Source organism: Pan troglodytes, chromosome 10, assembly GCF_028858775.2.
Source record: "Pan troglodytes isolate AG18354 chromosome 10, NHGRI_mPanTro3-v2.0_pri, whole genome shotgun sequence".
NCBI classification, from domain to species: domain Eukaryota; kingdom Metazoa; phylum Chordata; class Mammalia; order Primates; family Hominidae; genus Pan; species Pan troglodytes.
In genome coordinates this window covers 96,260,937-96,277,966 of record NC_072408.2, presented here as the reverse complement: position 1 = coordinate 96,277,966, position 17,030 = coordinate 96,260,937, and the positions used below count along the sequence as shown (strand labels likewise).

The 17,030-nt window shown below is 35.9% G+C and overlaps 1 protein-coding gene across 18 annotated transcripts in view; it reads left to right on the top strand.

Annotated features, from left to right (window-relative positions):
* POC1B (POC1 centriolar protein B) overlaps window positions 1-17,030 on the top strand; it is a 132,595-nt gene that overhangs the window by 64,784 nt on the left and 50,781 nt on the right. For 9 of the 18 annotated variants that reach the window (XR_008538532.2, XM_016923965.4, XM_016923966.4 and 6 more), the window contains one exon: window positions 1,867-1,947. The exons of 2 other annotated variants lie outside the window; for them this stretch is intronic. Coding sequence is in view for 11 of the 16 variants with exons in the window: in XM_016923965.4 (XP_016779454.1) it covers window positions 1,867-1,947 (81 nt within the window). In the remaining 5 variants the exon portion in view is untranslated. Of the gene's footprint in view, window positions 1-278; window positions 1,569-1,866; window positions 1,948-17,030 lie in introns of those variants that run through there. 7 more of the 18 variants (XR_008538534.2, XR_010148099.1, XR_010148101.1 and 4 more) reach the window with 4 other exon arrangements.

Sequence of the window (17,030 nt, the reverse complement as noted above, 5' to 3'; positions counted from 1 at the left end):
CCAAGCCTTCATCACTACAGACCTGGATTAACGCTGTAGTGTCCTCACTGCCGTCCCTAATGTATTCATGACACTTTATGTGTCTGTCAGATTACTCTTTCAATTCAGCACATTTTAGCTTCCAACTTTCTGTGCCTTCCCAAATTCCTTCACCCTTCACAATTTGACCCCTGACAATCTTCTTCTTTCTAACCCTGTGTGAAAGTATGTCAGCATTCTTCCACTATGCCATGAAGAATGCTCTTTTACTTATCTCCCTCTCTGTTTTTGTTTTCTAGATCTTTTATTAAAGAGCCGTCATATGCCATGTTTCCTCCATAGGAAGTCTTTCTCACTGCCTAAGCCAAGCTTGTCCAGCCCACAGGTCACATGCTGGCTTTGAATCCAGCCCAACACAAATTCGTAAACGGTCTTAAAACATTATGAGATATTTTTGCAATTTTTTTTTTTTAGCTCATCAGCTATCATTAATGTTAGTGTATTTTATGTGTGGCCCAAGACAATTCTTCCAATGTGGCCCAGGGAAAGCCAAAGATTGGACACTCCTGATAAGCGCTCAGTCAATAGTTTCTTCTTTAAGGTTCGTTAGTACACTTATTGGTACCATTCATTTGATATAAAACTCTGCTATCTTTGTTGCTCTTTGTTTACTTCTTTGTATTCATAATGTTTCAATTTTATTTTTAATTTTTTTGTCTTTTCAAATTCTGAAATAGTCTCCCTCAAAGTTAGTCACCACTCTAGGTAATCATTCCATTGCTTGTCTTTGTAACTTTATATATTTGAATCTATAATTATTGTTTAATTTTGAATGAGTTTGAACTTTATGTAAATGGAATTATATTGAATATATATTTTCCGTAACTTACTTTTTAATTTAACATTAAAGTCCTGAGATTCATACATATGAATTCTGAATTCATGCATTCATAAATTGTTTTCACTGCTGTATTGCATTCTAGTGAATTTGTCACTGTAGTAATTCTTACAGCCTGTTTAACTGTTGATAGACGCTTAGGGTACTTCCAATAGTTTTTTGGCCATTACAAACAATGCTGCTACAAACAGTGTTGGCATCATTGAGCTTTCTAGTTTTTGCAGTCTAATAGGTATTAAGTGGTATTTTGCTTTAATTTCACTTTTCTCATTACGAATATTCTGAATATATTTATTTTCCATATACAGCACTCTGTTTTTAAGTTATTTATGATACAGTTTCTACTTATTTGAGCCTTTTTTAATGTTAACATAAGTTTTATTCTTTTCCATAAGGTCTTACTCATTTTTGTATGTTTATTCTGATGTATTTTTAAACTTCTTTGATATTGTAAATGGTGTCCTTTAAAATTTTGCATTTTCTAACTGTGTGCTAGAATGCAGAAATGCAGTTGATTTCATATATTGATTTTGGGACTAACTTAAACTCTGACTATTCTAATGATTTAGCCATAAATTCTAGATGACATTATATATGAATGAGAATATTATTTCTTTCTAATTGTTATCTTAATACCTTTTATTTCCTTTTCTTACTGAACTGGCTAGGATTTTTTTCTTCATCTTTTGAGGTGGGTCATTTTATTTTATTTTTAATATTCCTTTTTAGGTAAATTACATTGATTTTCTAAAGTGAAAACATTTTATTTCTGGGGTAAATTCAACCTTATCAAAATGATCTTTTCTTATACGTTGATAGAATTGGTAGGCTAACATTTTGCTTAAAATTTTTTTTTATCCATAGTAATGAATATACCAATATATTTTAATTTTAGAATATATTAGAAAATGCCCTCCAGGTTTTTACAAATAGTATTTGGTTTCTTATGGTATGAAAATCTCATAATTTTTTTTTATGTATATACACAGATTAATCCAAAGCTTGAGGTAATCGATTTGCAGATCTCTACTCCCCCTGTTATGGATATCCTTTCTTTTGATTCTACCACAGTAAGTTGGTTTTTTTTTTTTTTTTTGACACTTAAGTGGCATTTAATCATTTGGCATAATCCATTTTCCTTTAAATAATGTTGGGGGAGGAGATAAAACGTGGCCTATGTAGCCTAACATTTTAGTATAGGAAAAACTTTATAGTCATATTTACAATGCATCTAAATAGTTTACCACAAGGGGGAGCAGCAACAATTTCCAGGAAAGCTTTTTTTTTTTTTTTTAAATTATACTTTAAGTTTTAGGGTACATGTGCACAACGTGCAGGTTAGTTACATATGTATACATGTGCCATGTTGGTGTGCTGCACCCATTAACTCGTCATTTAACATTAAGTATATCTCCTAATGCTATCCCTTCCCCCGCCACCCCACCCCACAACAGGCCCTGGTGTGTGATGTTCCCCTTCCCAGGAAAGCTTTTACTTTGAGGTCCCTGAGCTCAGTCTAATCCATACCCACTGTCTCACATATTAAGATGCCACCCAGGTGACATTTCACATGCTGTTGCAGAGCAGATTCCCTATTGTGTTATTTGTCCTTCAGAGGTGCTAAACTTACTTCTAGTCTTCTCATTAGAAGCTGTAAGAAAAACAGCACTGCCGTTTGTTAATCTCTTTTGATGGATTATCCATAAATTAGGAAGTATTTCTAATACTTACAATTTTGTTGATAGAAATTACATATATAAAATTTATTTATTCAGTGTTTTCAAAATCTTCAAAGATTAAGAATTTTAGCCTTTCCATTTAGGATTCTGCTAATTCTTTCCAAGGCAAATCACTGCCACAGTTGATCCTGCTAGTCAGTGCAAAACTAATCGTAAGAACAAATGGGAAGAACAGCATGGTCTTTGACGACACTGCTGCTATGATGTCAGTTTAGTTAAATATTTTGGGTACATTTTTAATTTGTAGCCAAAATAAAACCCTGACATTATGACATTACAAATTCTCTAATAGATCTCAAGAATAGTATTTATTGTAGAGGAATTCTACAGAGGACTAGTCCATTTTGAGTCTATCTTGTACCAGAAAGCATTCTAATTATTCAAGGGTCCTTTCAGTGTTAATCCCATAGCAGAGAAGCCTCCTAGATCTCTCATTAGGAGTTTCAGTGACAAAAACGAAGTGAGGGTAACCAATGAGCTGATTGTTAAAGGGAATTCCAAGAATCACTGGTGACCACTAGGACTTCAAATCGATCTGTGTTCTTGTTTCTTACAGTATTCATGTTTATAACTCTAGCAGCATTGCTGCATTAATAATTTAAGAAATTAAAAATTAATGGGATGTCTACAACTTGCCACAGTACTTGGCTTATAGTAGGTGTTCAGTACATTTATGTTCAATGAATTACTCCAAATGCATGTTGTAGAAATTTGCAAAATCTGATGAGTTAGGTTTTCCCCCTGTAGCGAGAAGGAGCAAACAGATAGGAGGTTTATGAGATGTGCTGCCTCCTTGTGAGGTAGTCAGTAGACTAAAATTGCACATTCCTGGCCTAGAAAATATCATAGATCATTAAAAATCTTTGGTCCACCTTTTGAGACTCACTGTCTCTCCCAGTACCCTTCAAGTTTTGCAAAGCCTCATTACGTGAGGAATCCAGACAGTTTTGACAGACAGTGCTATTGAGGTGGGCATAACTGCCTCTTAGCAAGGGACAGCAGGATGTCCCTTGTAGTATAGATTGTACATATCTATTGTAGATCATATGTGTCTGTTGTAGTATACATCTATAATACAGGACCATAACTCGAGGAATATATGGGTATGTGGGACTTTGAGAAGACAGTTCTGTATAACAAACACATGACATTTAATAGCTGTGCTACAAAACAGAATAATAAAATGGAAGAGTAAAATTATTATCCACAAAGGATAATATTAGGTTGAATTATATGAAATTGTCATTTTGTAGGCAAAAACAGTCTAATATCAATGACTTCACATGGTTTCACCCAATATATACGCATTAAAAGGAAGACTCCACTAGTATATAAAAATCCAGCAAACAAACAAACAAACAAACAAACAAAACACGGGAAAACAAAATCTTGTTTGCTATAAATTGGTTTGAGATTATGCTAATAAACTCCCATCTAGGTAGATTGTAATCTGGGACATAGCTGCTTGCTGCCAAGCAAGGTATAAGGACTTTAATTTAATAGTGCATTCTGAAGACATAGATGCTCATAAAGCAGTTAGACTTTTTAAAAGAATATCTCCAAAGGGCTTTTCTTTAAATTTTCAATGTGTATCTCTTTCTTTTAGTTCAATGATAGATAATTGGTTAGAAAACTAAAATAAAATTACTTTTTCAACTATTCACCTTTCCATTAATATAGTGGTAAATAAGCCTTAATTATAGTCTCCTTCCTACACTGACAGTTTCTCTTTTGCTTCTGCACAACAAATCAGACGTAATTGTAAAGGGGATTTATTTCTGCTTTGGCATGAAGCACAATTGCATTCAATATTTTTGTGTGTACTTTGCATGTGATTGTAATTTAAAAACCTGGAGAAATACTGGAAGCCAAAAAAAGTAGTGTTTAAAGGTAATTTTTGTTATTGTTATTGTAGTTACTGTTTCTTTTGAGGGTTGATTTGTTTGGTTTTTGTAGATTGGACATTTCCTTAAAAATTCATTTCATCAAGGTAGGACATAAAAAAGATGTCTCTTTAAACCTTAATTTGTAAAATTTCTTAGTAGCATAAAAGAAGTTTGTTATGGTGTAAGAAATAGTTGGCCTCTATTTCTACTTCCACTTGATTTAATATTATATTCAGGAAGATTTGTAGATCGAAGTGTACTGATATCTGTGCTCTGATGTCTTCTCACTACAGAGAAGAAATTGTGGCATACAGTCTTTAACAGGTGATATCTTTGTGGCTTGCACTTGTGTCTCTAATGCCAAGCAGGAAATTTGATACAATATTGTGGATCAAAATAAGCTGTTACTAATCTCTATTTTTAAAGCTTTATTGTTAAAAAAAAAGTTTCTGTAAAGGAATATACTGGTGGCCATATAAACATAGTTTTAAAATATTGTTCTCAAATTCCTTACTCTTTATTCTTTTTATATTGTCACTTATATACTAATTTTCTAAAGATTATTTAGTTCAAGATTCCATTTGAGTCTTTTAATGTTTTCATGTTGTAGTTAGAACTAGACCAGGATTCTATCATCAAAATTACGGTAGGGCATTTATCATTAGCATTGATATGTGGTGTGGCTACACGGGATGTCCCACTCCTCTCTTCTAAAAAGACAAACAAGATATGAATTTGTTTCCTGTATCCTAATATAAAGAGTTTTAAACTGGCTGGGCACAGTGGCTCACACCTGTAATCCTAGCACTTTGGAAGGCCAAGGCGGGTGGATCACCTGAGGTCAGGGGTTCCGGACTAGCCTGGCCAATGTGACAAAACCCCTCCTCTACTAAAACTACAAAAATTAGCCGGGCGTGGTGGTGTGTGCCTATAATTCCAGCTACTTGGGAGGCTGAGGCAGGAGAACTGCTTGAACCCAGGAGGTGGAGGTTGCAGTGAGCCGAGATTGTGCTACTGCACTCCAGCCTGGGAGACTCCATCCATCTCAACAACAACAACAACAACAACAACAACAAAAAAGAGTTTTAAACTAACTGTAAATAAAATTTATCTTAAAAGACTCTAGGGTTATTACTTTTTTTTATCTTTAGGAAAATTCTTAAATTCTGATGTATTAGTTTTATTGTTTGTCTTATAAATGAACAAAATGAAGTTGGTAATCTTGCTGTTGTTCCTTTGATTATCAAAATACTGGACTCTTCTCAGAGAGTTGACACTGTGTTCTCATCTTCATCCTGGCAACTCTGCATAATATGAACATAATGCAGAATATGTGTATGCCTTTCTTTAGAAGTAGGGATATTATTTCTTTCAAGTCAAATTAATTTACAATAAACATGCAGTTATGTTATAGAAAAAAATCTAAGGGTCTACAGTCTTTTGATATTCTATCAATCAAAATAGTTAAAGATGTCCTACATGAAGGCATTACATGAGATGCTGAGGGAGATACCAAGCTGGCTGCCTGACCTCAAGAAACAAACAACCTAGCCAGACAGAAGTAACTGAGTAAGAAGAAATCAGTGTTGGTTTCAGAACATTAGATGTCAAGTATACATAAATGTCAGTGAAAGATTGTTATTGGGCAGTATTCAGAAGAAATCATTAATGGGCTGCAGTAAGCTAGAGGACTTCTCTAGAAGAAAACCTTTGACCAGTTCTTTTTTTCTTTTTTCTTTTCTTTTTTGAGACAAGGTCTCTCACTCTGTCACCCAGGCTGAAGTGCAGTGGCACTGTCTCGGCTCACTGCAGCCTCCAGTTCCTGGGTTCAAGTGATTCTCCTGCCTCAGCTTCTTGAGTAGCTCAGATTACAGGCTCCTGCCATCATGCCCAGCTAATTTTTGTATTTTTTAGTACAGTCAGGGTTTCACCATGTTGGCCAAGCTGGTCTCAAACTCCTGACCTCAAGTGATCCACCCACCTCGGCCTCCCAAAGTGCTGAGATTATAGGCATGAGCCACCGTGCCTGGAGGGAAAGCAAGGTATAAGTAGTTGCTTCAGAAGAAATCAAACACATATGAACCATGGTAATAAAAATGCATCAGTCTAGTTTAGAATCTTTAAGTTGCCTAAGTCAACTGACAGCAGATGTGGTGGGATCCAGGAAGGATGCCTACTCACACATACATGTCTCTGAATAAGTATTTATTAACTTACTATTCTTGGCTTTGGAGAATGTGAAGAAACAAAAATACCTGCTCCAGAGAAGCCTACATTCTACATTCCAGTCAGAGAGAGGCAATTCACAGATCTAAAAAATAAACTGTATATAGTATAGGGAATGCAAAGGTGAAAAAGGCACTGAAGGCAGAGAGGAAAAGATAGGTAGAGGGCTGCCATTTTAGCTAGTATGGCCAGGACAAGAGTCACGTGACAGGGGTGGCATTTGAGTAAAGAGCTGAAGGAGTGAAGGGAGCAAGTCATGGCTATCTGGGAAGGGCTCTCCAGGAGAGTGGGAGCAGTGATAGATAGAAGGCCAGATTGCAGGTGACATAGGAGCCACTGGGGGGTTTCCTGCAGGGGAGGGACATGACGTGACTTGTGTCTTAACAGGTTCACTCTGCCTACTGTAAGAGGACAGGCTGGGGATGTTGATGGGGGTGGACAAGGAGACTAATTAGGAAGCTAATGAAATACTCAGACGGGAGGCAATACTGGCTTGACCCAGGGAGGTAGCAGAGGAGGTGGTGATAAGCGATGGGATTCTGGGTGTATTTTGAAGGCAGAGCCAAGAGGATTTCCTGACAGAGTGAATGTCAGCTGTGGGATTCCCTATCTCCCTTCCCCAGGGACAGTAAGATGTAGCCTTGAGTAATCTCAGGATAGCTGAGAATATCTCCTGGCTCTGCATCATTTTGGCAGAGGGGCTGATGAGAGAAAAAGAATCGTGGTTTTCCTGTGTTCTGTTCTAGGATCAGAAAAGTGATCGGCTGAATCAGTGCAAGAGATACTCTGCCATTTCCATGACTTTAGGAAGCACACTCCCTTCCTAAATGTCATTTAGATTTTTATTTTCTAGCAAAGTGCATTGGATTCTCTTTCAGAAAGGTTTTTTGCATCAGCCTATTTTTAGGAAGAAAAAGGTTATACACTTTCATGGAGATTGTCATATGGTGTATACTATCTGAAAAATATTAACGTGCTGACAAAATATATGGACACACAAAGAATAAACTTGCAGACACAGAGAGAATATTTCCATGAATGTTGTGGCAACAGTTCATCCTGGTTACTAGACAACATTGCGTAACTAGTTCAGAGTTATTTCAGTTCCTAACTGCTTATATAAGCAAAGATTTGGAAAGACTAAAAGAACACAGTGTATGTGAACTTCAGTGTCTTAAAACTAAAACTTACAACTTTGAAAGTGTAAAATGGTCATACACAATGTAAAGTTTTTAAACTTTGCAGCAGTTTATATGGTGGCATTTGATTTGTCAGTTTAGGGCATATGACTTCTGAAACTAGGTGTATTTATCTATAACTTTGTGGCTGCTTCCTAAGCATTAGGAAACAGACATTTGTATGGTATCTTTAAGTGCTGGTTTAGTGGCTCTGCGGTATGTTTCTCCTGTCCCTGCTCTAAGGGTATGAAAGGAAATGAACTTAGGCATTTATAGGATCCAGGTCTCTGGACTCCCTAGCTGGTGCCTCCCTCAATTTATCTTCCTTTAAGAGTTAAGAGACTTTTTATCTGAACTGCAAATGATAGTAAATGTCAAGTGGATACAGTAATTTTTTATTCAGTAACTCAAGAAGTTAAATGTTAAGCCCTAAGATGCTTAATTGGAGTAAAAGAGGAATTTTTATAAGGTTTGAGAAACAATTTAAAAACATTCCCCTTCGAAATTAAGTGATGTAATTAAATTGTCAAAGACATTTAAAAAACAGAACATACATGATAACTAACAAGTAAATGAGGAAAAACACAACATTTTCAAAGATCTCTTGCCATTTAGAAACAGAAAACACATTTATATTTTTTCAGATACAATCTTTAAAATAGAGAAAGGAGAGAAAATATTAGAGACTGGAAAGAGACTATTTGCAAATTAGTTGGATCCTTGCTTTTGAAGTACATCATGACCCATATGTTATAAAAACTGCTAACAGTTGTGAATGTGATGGCTGACCTTTTAAAAAAATTGATTTGGGATTGTAAAAAAATAAATAAAACAACTAAAATGCTAAAGTGTTTTAGTTTGTTAAAGGAACGTGGCTTATTTTTTTTTCAAGATAGATAATCTGTATAGCTGTAAAGTTTACTAACAGTATCACTGTAATAAAAGATTAACAGTGAAAGCCAGAGGCTTCTTTTCCCCCCTTCAAATAAAATATGCTTTTTAGGAAAAATAGTAATAATCACTAAGTCCCAATTTTTTTAAGATATACTGACAAATATGCTAATTTGACCTTCTTTCTTTTTAAGTTTCAAAGTCACAGGGAAAGAAAACATATTAATGAATTTACCAAAAATTTGATACTCTTAAAGTTTTTAAAAATAGTCCTAGTTAAAGAATACTTTATGCAGTGAAACTTGTCCTTACTCCTATTGACAAACATGATTTAGGACTTGAACTCTGCCGTATAAAATGTGAAGACAGAAAAAAAAAAGGAAACTTTACAAAAGGATTTATAAATCATGCTATTTGGGAGCCCAATAAATACTTTTTAGAATTTCCTTTAGAAAATTAGCACGTTTCTGGGAACTGGAGGTGTTCCAGGTATTATTTCTGCCTTCCAACTTGCTGAGATACTGTATTTCTAAACTGTGACGCCCCAGACTACTGCAGTAATACCGACTGTCCCGGGCCTGGGAATCTAAGCTGCATCCCCAGTTCCCACAGCTGAGACCGAGGCATGCTGAAAATGCCCGACAGCTCTCAGCCCACACATCCAGTAACAACTGGTTCCTTCCTCTTCCTGTGGAAGAGAAACATCCTCTGAGATGAGAAGAAATGCACCCTGAGGAATGCAAGAACAGCAGTGAGCTTTTCACACAGGAAATTACTACCGTAGCTCCCTGAAAAGTGCTTGTCTCCTGGACTGTCAGCCCATAATGAGCTTCCTGCTGACCTATAGGATGGTTTACTACGGAGCTAAATGCCATTTGTGGGGCTGTTGGAGCTTCACGGAAAATAGTGAACTTAGCTTTCAACTGTTCTGTACATCTATACCCATCTGGTTTTGAGTTATTTGGTGCTGCATAGATAGTGAAGCTATTGGCTTTGCTCCTTTATTTTGCCACTTGACAGTTAATTATTTGGTGAAAGTAGTCAGCAAGTCTGCTAACACATATTTTTCAGTCAGTTCTTCCTGCTTTATGCTGTCAAACTATGTAAAATATATTAGGGCTTCTAAAGATTTAGAACCTTACCATCTCAGTGAACTGGTTATTAAGGCCCAGTGCTGGTCCCGGCCTAGTTCTTTCCATGTCTTTCAATTTCTTTGCTTTTACTTTCTGAGATTGTCAGGCCACACAATCATATATCCTGAAACATAAATAAAATTATGTTGCTTTCAGCCAACCAACCACCTCATCACTTAAATGTCAAATTGACTTCAATTGACTTTTGCAATGGAAGATTTTTTTTAGTGTAATTTGATTTTCTATTTTTTGTGTTAATTCCTAGAGTATTTTGTTTTTCTTTTACTCAGGATAATGATGGCCACTACAAAGCTCATATTTTATATCATATGTACTTTTTAACCTACTTTCCAAATCACTACAGAATTTTGGTGGGCCTTAGTATTTATGGTGGCAACATTCTCATACTTTTTATGTATCTATTTGGATTATTTTTCTGAAGCACATAGAGTTGTTTGTTTTAAGTTGAAGGGGAGATAGAGAAGGAATGCCAGGCATTTCCTTTTCCTTTTCAGAATGTCTTTTTAATGAACATTCCTCTTTCCTCCTTGTGAACAAACCATCTCAGCTCTCAGCAAGGGAACTCTTGAGTGTCTAGTTTCTAATAATCCAATCTCTTGCCTTTGTTCCCCAACTCTAGGGAGCTAGTTTCATACATTTAATATCTCTGCTTACCTCAGAGCTCCCTTTTAGCATTTACAGACTTAGAAATCTGTTTAACCAGTTCCCTATATTAAATTCTCTCTGTTAAAATAATGGCTGTACTTTGTTTTTCTGCTGAACCCTGAGTGATACATAGTAAATCATCCTAAAGAAATAATAAGATATACATACAAAGATTTCTATTCAAGGATGCCTATTCCAATACTGTTTGTAATAACAACATCAACATGACAAAAACCTTTAAAGGTTTTCTATTTATTTTTAATTATTTAAAATGTTAAAAGCCTTAAAACAGCTTAATAAGCAAAAGATGTTATCAAGTTTATTTCATTTTTTAGTGACTTGTGAGTTTTGACGTGTTCATGATTGCTGTTTATTTGTATTTCTGAAGATTGCGTATTTGTGTACTTTGCCCATTTTCCTATTGTTCATTTTAAAATTGATCCTTAGGTAATTTTAATTAAGAAGATTGACCTTGGGCAGGGCGCGGTGGCTCACACCTGTAATCCCAACACTTTGGGAGGCTGAGGCGGGCAAATCACAAGATCAGGAGTTTGAGACCAGCCTGGCCAACATGGCGAAACCCTGTCTCTACTAAAAATATAAAAGTTAGCTGGGCATGGTGGTGGCTGCCTGTAATCCCAGCTACTTGAGAAACTAAAGCAGGAGAATTGCTTGAACCCTAGAGGCATAGGTTGCAGTGAGCCAAGATCGCGCCGCTGCACTCCAGCCCAGGCGACAGTGCAAGACTCCATCTCAAAAAAAAAAAAGAAGAAGATTTACCTCTTGCCATGTGCTACAAATATGTTTTCCTTTTTTCTCATTTCTCCTTGAATTTAGTTTCTGATTTTTGATAGGTTTAGCTGCATTACCTTTTTTAAAACTATTTTTTGTTGTTTGGATTCTATGCAAAGAAATTCCCTCATCAATCCCCAAACATCTTAGCTACTCTTCTGGAGGTTTTATTTTTAATGATAAAACCTTAAAATCCATATGTATTAATTTAGCTATGAGGTACAGATTTATAGTTAACAAAGCACCCTCAATTTGTATTGTTTCACTGATTTGAATAACCTTCTTTAAACATTAAATTCATATGAACTTGTGTCTCTTTGGAGACTTTCTCTTCTGTCTTATTGCTCTGTTCTTGATCTATTTGTTCTTGATCCATTATCTGTTTGTTCTTGATCCATTATCATACCTTTTTAATCATTGTAGATTTAGAATATTTCTTTAAAATATTATATAATGTACAGTTTTTTCCTTCAAAACTTTCCTGGATGTTCTTGCCTATTACTTATCCATATGAATTTTAAAATTATTCTGTTTCAAAAAATCATCCCATTGGAATGTCGATTGCCATTGCACTAGATTTATAAAATAATTTGAGAATTGCCAACTTGCCAATTTGAGTGGCTTGTCTAGGAATGTAGTATATTTAGGGAATTGTTTCCCCTTTTTTCTTTCATTTATTTATTGTTTAATTGACAGATAAAATTGTATGTATTTCTTATGTATAACATGATGTTTTAAAGTATATATACATGTGGAATGGTTAAATGTAACTAATTTACAAATGTGTTACCTCAGTGTTTCAGTAAATCAATTTAGGAGCATTCTCATTTACATGCCTGTGGTTCCCATAAAAATAGCCACCATTTTTCACATACTACTAAACATTTTACTACTAAGCATGCATGTAGATTCTCACATTGCACAAATTAGCCTTAAAGGGGTAAGGTAACTTCCTCATAGACACACAGCAAGGAAATGATGGGGGCAAGCAAGGCTCCGATTAAACAACCTCAGAGGACAGACTGAACACCAGCACCAACCTGCCTTCCAGATATTTAGACACACAGATCAGATGCCTTGCCACTTTGAATCCTGGTTTTAGCTTCCTTGTGGTCAGTATGATTTAACTTAAGTAAATGTTTTTTCACCATAATATATAGTAGCCAAGGAGACCTGATGTATATCTCTGGTTGTGGGGAAAAAAACGGAAAGTACTGAGGACCTCCAGTTTGGGAGCAGGTGGAGAAATAGGCCCTCGAGTCAACCAATGCTTGTAAGTAACTGGTTGTGAAGGCTACTTTGGGAATTTAAGCATTGCCTATTCCTACTTGCCAAGTACGTAAATCCTTGGCACACACCAGACTTCATCACACACAAGTCCTTAACTTAGTGTTAGAATGCTCATCAGGAAGAATTGTGTTTAAGACACACTTGTCTCTTACTGTTTATCCAGAAGGTGTGCCATATGGCATGCTCATCATAGGTTGTTCAAGCCTAATTGTGTGGATATAGCTTCCTGATATGAATAATTATTTGATCTGTCATGTCCTTAAATCTCTTTCATGATGATGTAATGGCTTTACCTCCCTTGGCAGGGCTTTGTTACTATTCACTGATTGCTCTCCCCAGGTTCTCACTTCTGCCCTGTCACTAATTTTCAGTTTTTGTCTGTCTGTTGAGAAAGGATATTCTCAGCAGTAGGAACTGTGTATGCAGAAATTTCCTGTGATGGTGTTATTGCCGTTCTGGTGTGTGCAGGTATTATTTTATTTTGGAACAGATGAGAACATCAGTTTTTATCAAATTTAGTTAGGGTGATTTTTATAAAGTGAATCCTATTTTAAATTGGCCTTTTGTTGCTGTTGTTTGGTTGGCTGGTTGGGTTTTGTTTGTTTTGTTTTGTTTTTAAATGGAGATGAGGTCTCGCCATGTTGTCCAGGTCTGTCTTGAACTCCTGAGTTCAAGCCATCCTCCAGCTTCAGCCTCCCAAAGGACTGAAATTACAGGCATGAACCACCATGCCCATCCTGACTTTTATTTTTAAACACAGCTATGCTTTCCTGGTAAATATCCTCAGTTAGTTGGGTTGGAAATCTTGGGGGCAAGGCTCAAAAGAAAGCCCAAGTCCATGATACAAACTGTGTGGCTGTAGGCAGAATCCAGGCTATGTCTTCCAGTTTCTCTCTCTCTCTCTCTCTTAGTGTTCCTCAGGTCATGCGTTATCTATAGTTCCAGGAGGTCCAGTCGCTCCATGTTCAGGGCTCCTCAGACTCAGTTTGCCTCTCTTGGACTGATTATATCATAGAGCTGTATGTGTTACAGTATTAACACCTTGTCCCCATAGGTGGAACTTTCATAGGAATTTTGCTATTTACTTGGACACTTCTGCTTGAAGCTTTAGGTTCAGTAAAATGAATTTGTGCCATACTTGGTCCATTCTCAAAGGTTGATAATATATAAAATAAATTTATTTTAAATGACATCTAGCATCAGGTAAAGTACCATGCTGAGTAAATATTATTCTTAATTCAGAACTATGCATTCCAGGGATAGCAATTTAATGAAGTTTCAAGATGATAAATATTTAAAATAATTCCTTATTTTAAATAGAACTGGAAATGCATCATTAAGCTGAAGCAAAAACAATTGTATGCTTTGGAAAATCAGTTGAAATTTGAAGAATTTGACTAAGAAATATGCTCTCTCAGATTTGTACTTTTAGAAAATTTTGTGTACTTTTTGTACAGTTCCGTACACAGTAAAATTACTGAAAAAATTCAAGATATGTACACTTTTAGAAATTACTTTGTTCTTTCCTTTTCTAGAAATCACTTACATATTTCAATGTTCCGTGAATTATATATATAATAAACATATGACTGTCTTACATTTTGGGCACTGTGTATCAAAAGATCACATGAGAAACTTCAAACATGTCATATTATTATTTTTTTAAGTTACCATTTTTTAAATTTAGTATATTGATAAGTTTACCAAATAGTTATAATTGAGAAAAATAATTTTGATTTTAAAATAAACTATTGATCACCTTAAATGTATTGAAAACTTTTGATTTAGAGAGCAGCAGTTTTCTCTAAGACATTTTATTATTAATATTTAGTTAAGTGTTAAGATCTATTCATTTATCCTACAAAGTGCTATGACTATTTTTATGTATTTATTCATCAAGGAAAATGACAGTCACGGAGTTTATATCCCAAACTATGAGTATGTTTGTGAATATGTTTTGTTTATTTTTACTTTTTGCCTTGGTACCCTTTCCAGGCACTTCTCCCGGCAACAGTGGCATTGCTTCTGCCTGTCATATGTTTTTTGCAATTGAGCTCTTCCATTATGTTTCCCTATAACAACCTATTTCATGCACATGTTCTAGCTGTTTCATCCAGCAATTAATTTATATAATCTTTCCTATAGGTTTTTAGTCAAAATGTTTTTTTTTTTAATTACACTTTAAGTTTGTTACATATGTATACATGTGCCATGTTGGTGTGCTGCACCCATTAACTCGTCATTTACATTAGTTATATCTCCTAATGCTATCCCTCCCCACTTCCCAATCCCACGACAAGCTCCAGTGTGTGATGTTCCCCACCCTGTGTCCAAGTATTCTCATTGTTCAGTTCCCACCTATGAGTGAGAACATGCGGTGTTTGGTTTTCTGTCCTTGGGGTAGTTTGCTGAGAATGATGGTTTCCACCTTCATCCACGTCCCTAAAAAGGACATGAACTCATCCTTTTTATGGCTGCATAGTATTCCATAGTGTATATGTGCCACATTTTCTTAATCCAGTCTATTGTTGTTGGACATTTGGGTTGGTTCCAAGTCTTTGTATTGTGAATAGTGCCGCAATAAACATATGTGTGCATGTGTCTTTATAGCAGCACAATTTATAGTCCTTTGGGTATATATCCAGTAATGAGATGGCTGGGTCAAATGGTATTTCTAGTTCTAGATCCTTGAGGAATCGCCACACTGTCTTCCACAATGGTTGAACTAGTTTACAGTCCCACCAACAGTGTAAAAGTGTTCCTATTTCTCCACATCCTCTCCAGCACCTGTTGTGTCCTGACTTTTTAATGATTGCCATTCTAACTGGTGTGAGATGGTATCTCATTGTGGTTTTGATTTCCATTTCTCTGACAGCCAGTGATGATGAGCATTTTTTCATGTGTCTGTTGGCTGCATAAATGTCTTCTTTTGAGAAGTGTCTGTTTATATCCTTTGCCCATTTTTTGATTGGGTTGTTTTTTTCTTGTAAATTTGTTTAAGTTCTTTGTAGATTCTGGATATTAGCCGTTTCTCAGATGGGTAGATTGTAAAAATTTTCTCCCATTGTTTAGGTTGCCTGTTCACTCTGATGGTAGTTTCTTTTGCTGTGCAGAAGCTTTTTAGTTTAATTAGATCCCATCTGTCAATTTTGGCTTTTGTTGCCATTGCTTTTGGTGTTTTAGACATGAAGTCCTTGCCCATGCCTATGTCCTGACTGGTATTGCCTAGGTTTTCTTCTAGGGTTTTTATGGTTTTAGGTGTAACATTTAAGTCTTTAATCCATCTTGAATTAATTTTTGTATAAGGTGTAAGGAAGGGATCCAGTTTCAGCTTTCTACATATGGCTAGCCAGTTTTCCCAGCACCATTTATTAAATAGGGAATCCTTTCCCCATTTCTTGTTTTTGTCAGGTTTATCAAAGATCAGATGGTGGTAGATGTGTGGTAGTATCTCTGAGGGCTCTGTTCTGTTCCATTGGTCTATATCTTCATTTTGGTACCAGTACCATGCTGTTTTGGTTCCTGTACCCTTGTAGTATAGTTTGAAGTCAGGTAGCATGATGCCTCCAGCTTTGTTCTTTTGGCTTAGGATTGTCTTGGCAATGTGAGCTCTTTTTTGGTTCCATATGAACTTTAAAGTATTTTCTTCCAATTCTGTGAAGAAAGTCATTGGTAGCTTGATAGGAATGGCATTGAATCTATAAATTACCTTGGGCAGTATGGCCATTTTCACAATATTGATTCTTCCTATCTGTGAGCATGGAATGTTCTTCCATTTATTTGTGTCCTCTTTTATTTTGTTGAGCAGTGGTTCCTAGTTCTCCTTGAAGAGGTCCTTCACATCCCTTGTAAGTTGGATTCCTAGGTATTTTATTCTCTTTGAAGCAATTGTGAATGGGAATTCACTCATGATTTGGCTCTCTGTTTGTCTGCTATTGGTATATAGGAATGCTTGTGATTTTTGCACATTGATTTTGTATCCTGAGACTTTGCTGAAGTTGCTTATCAGCTTAAGGAGATTTTGGGCTGAGATGATGGGGTTTTCTAAATATACAATCATGTCATCTGCAAACAGGGACAATTTGACTTCCTCTTTTCCTAATTGAATACCCTTTATTTCTTTCTCCTGCCTGATTGACCTGGCCAGAACTTCCAACACTATGTTCAATTGGAGTGGTGAGAGAGGGCATCCCTGTCTTGTGCCAGTTTTCAAAGGGAATGCTTTCAGTTTTTGCCCATTCAGTATGATATTGGCTGTGGGTTTGTCATAAATAGCTCTTATTATTTTGAGATATGTCCCATCAATACCTAGTTTATTGAGAGTTTTTAGCAGGAAGGGCTGTTGAATTTTG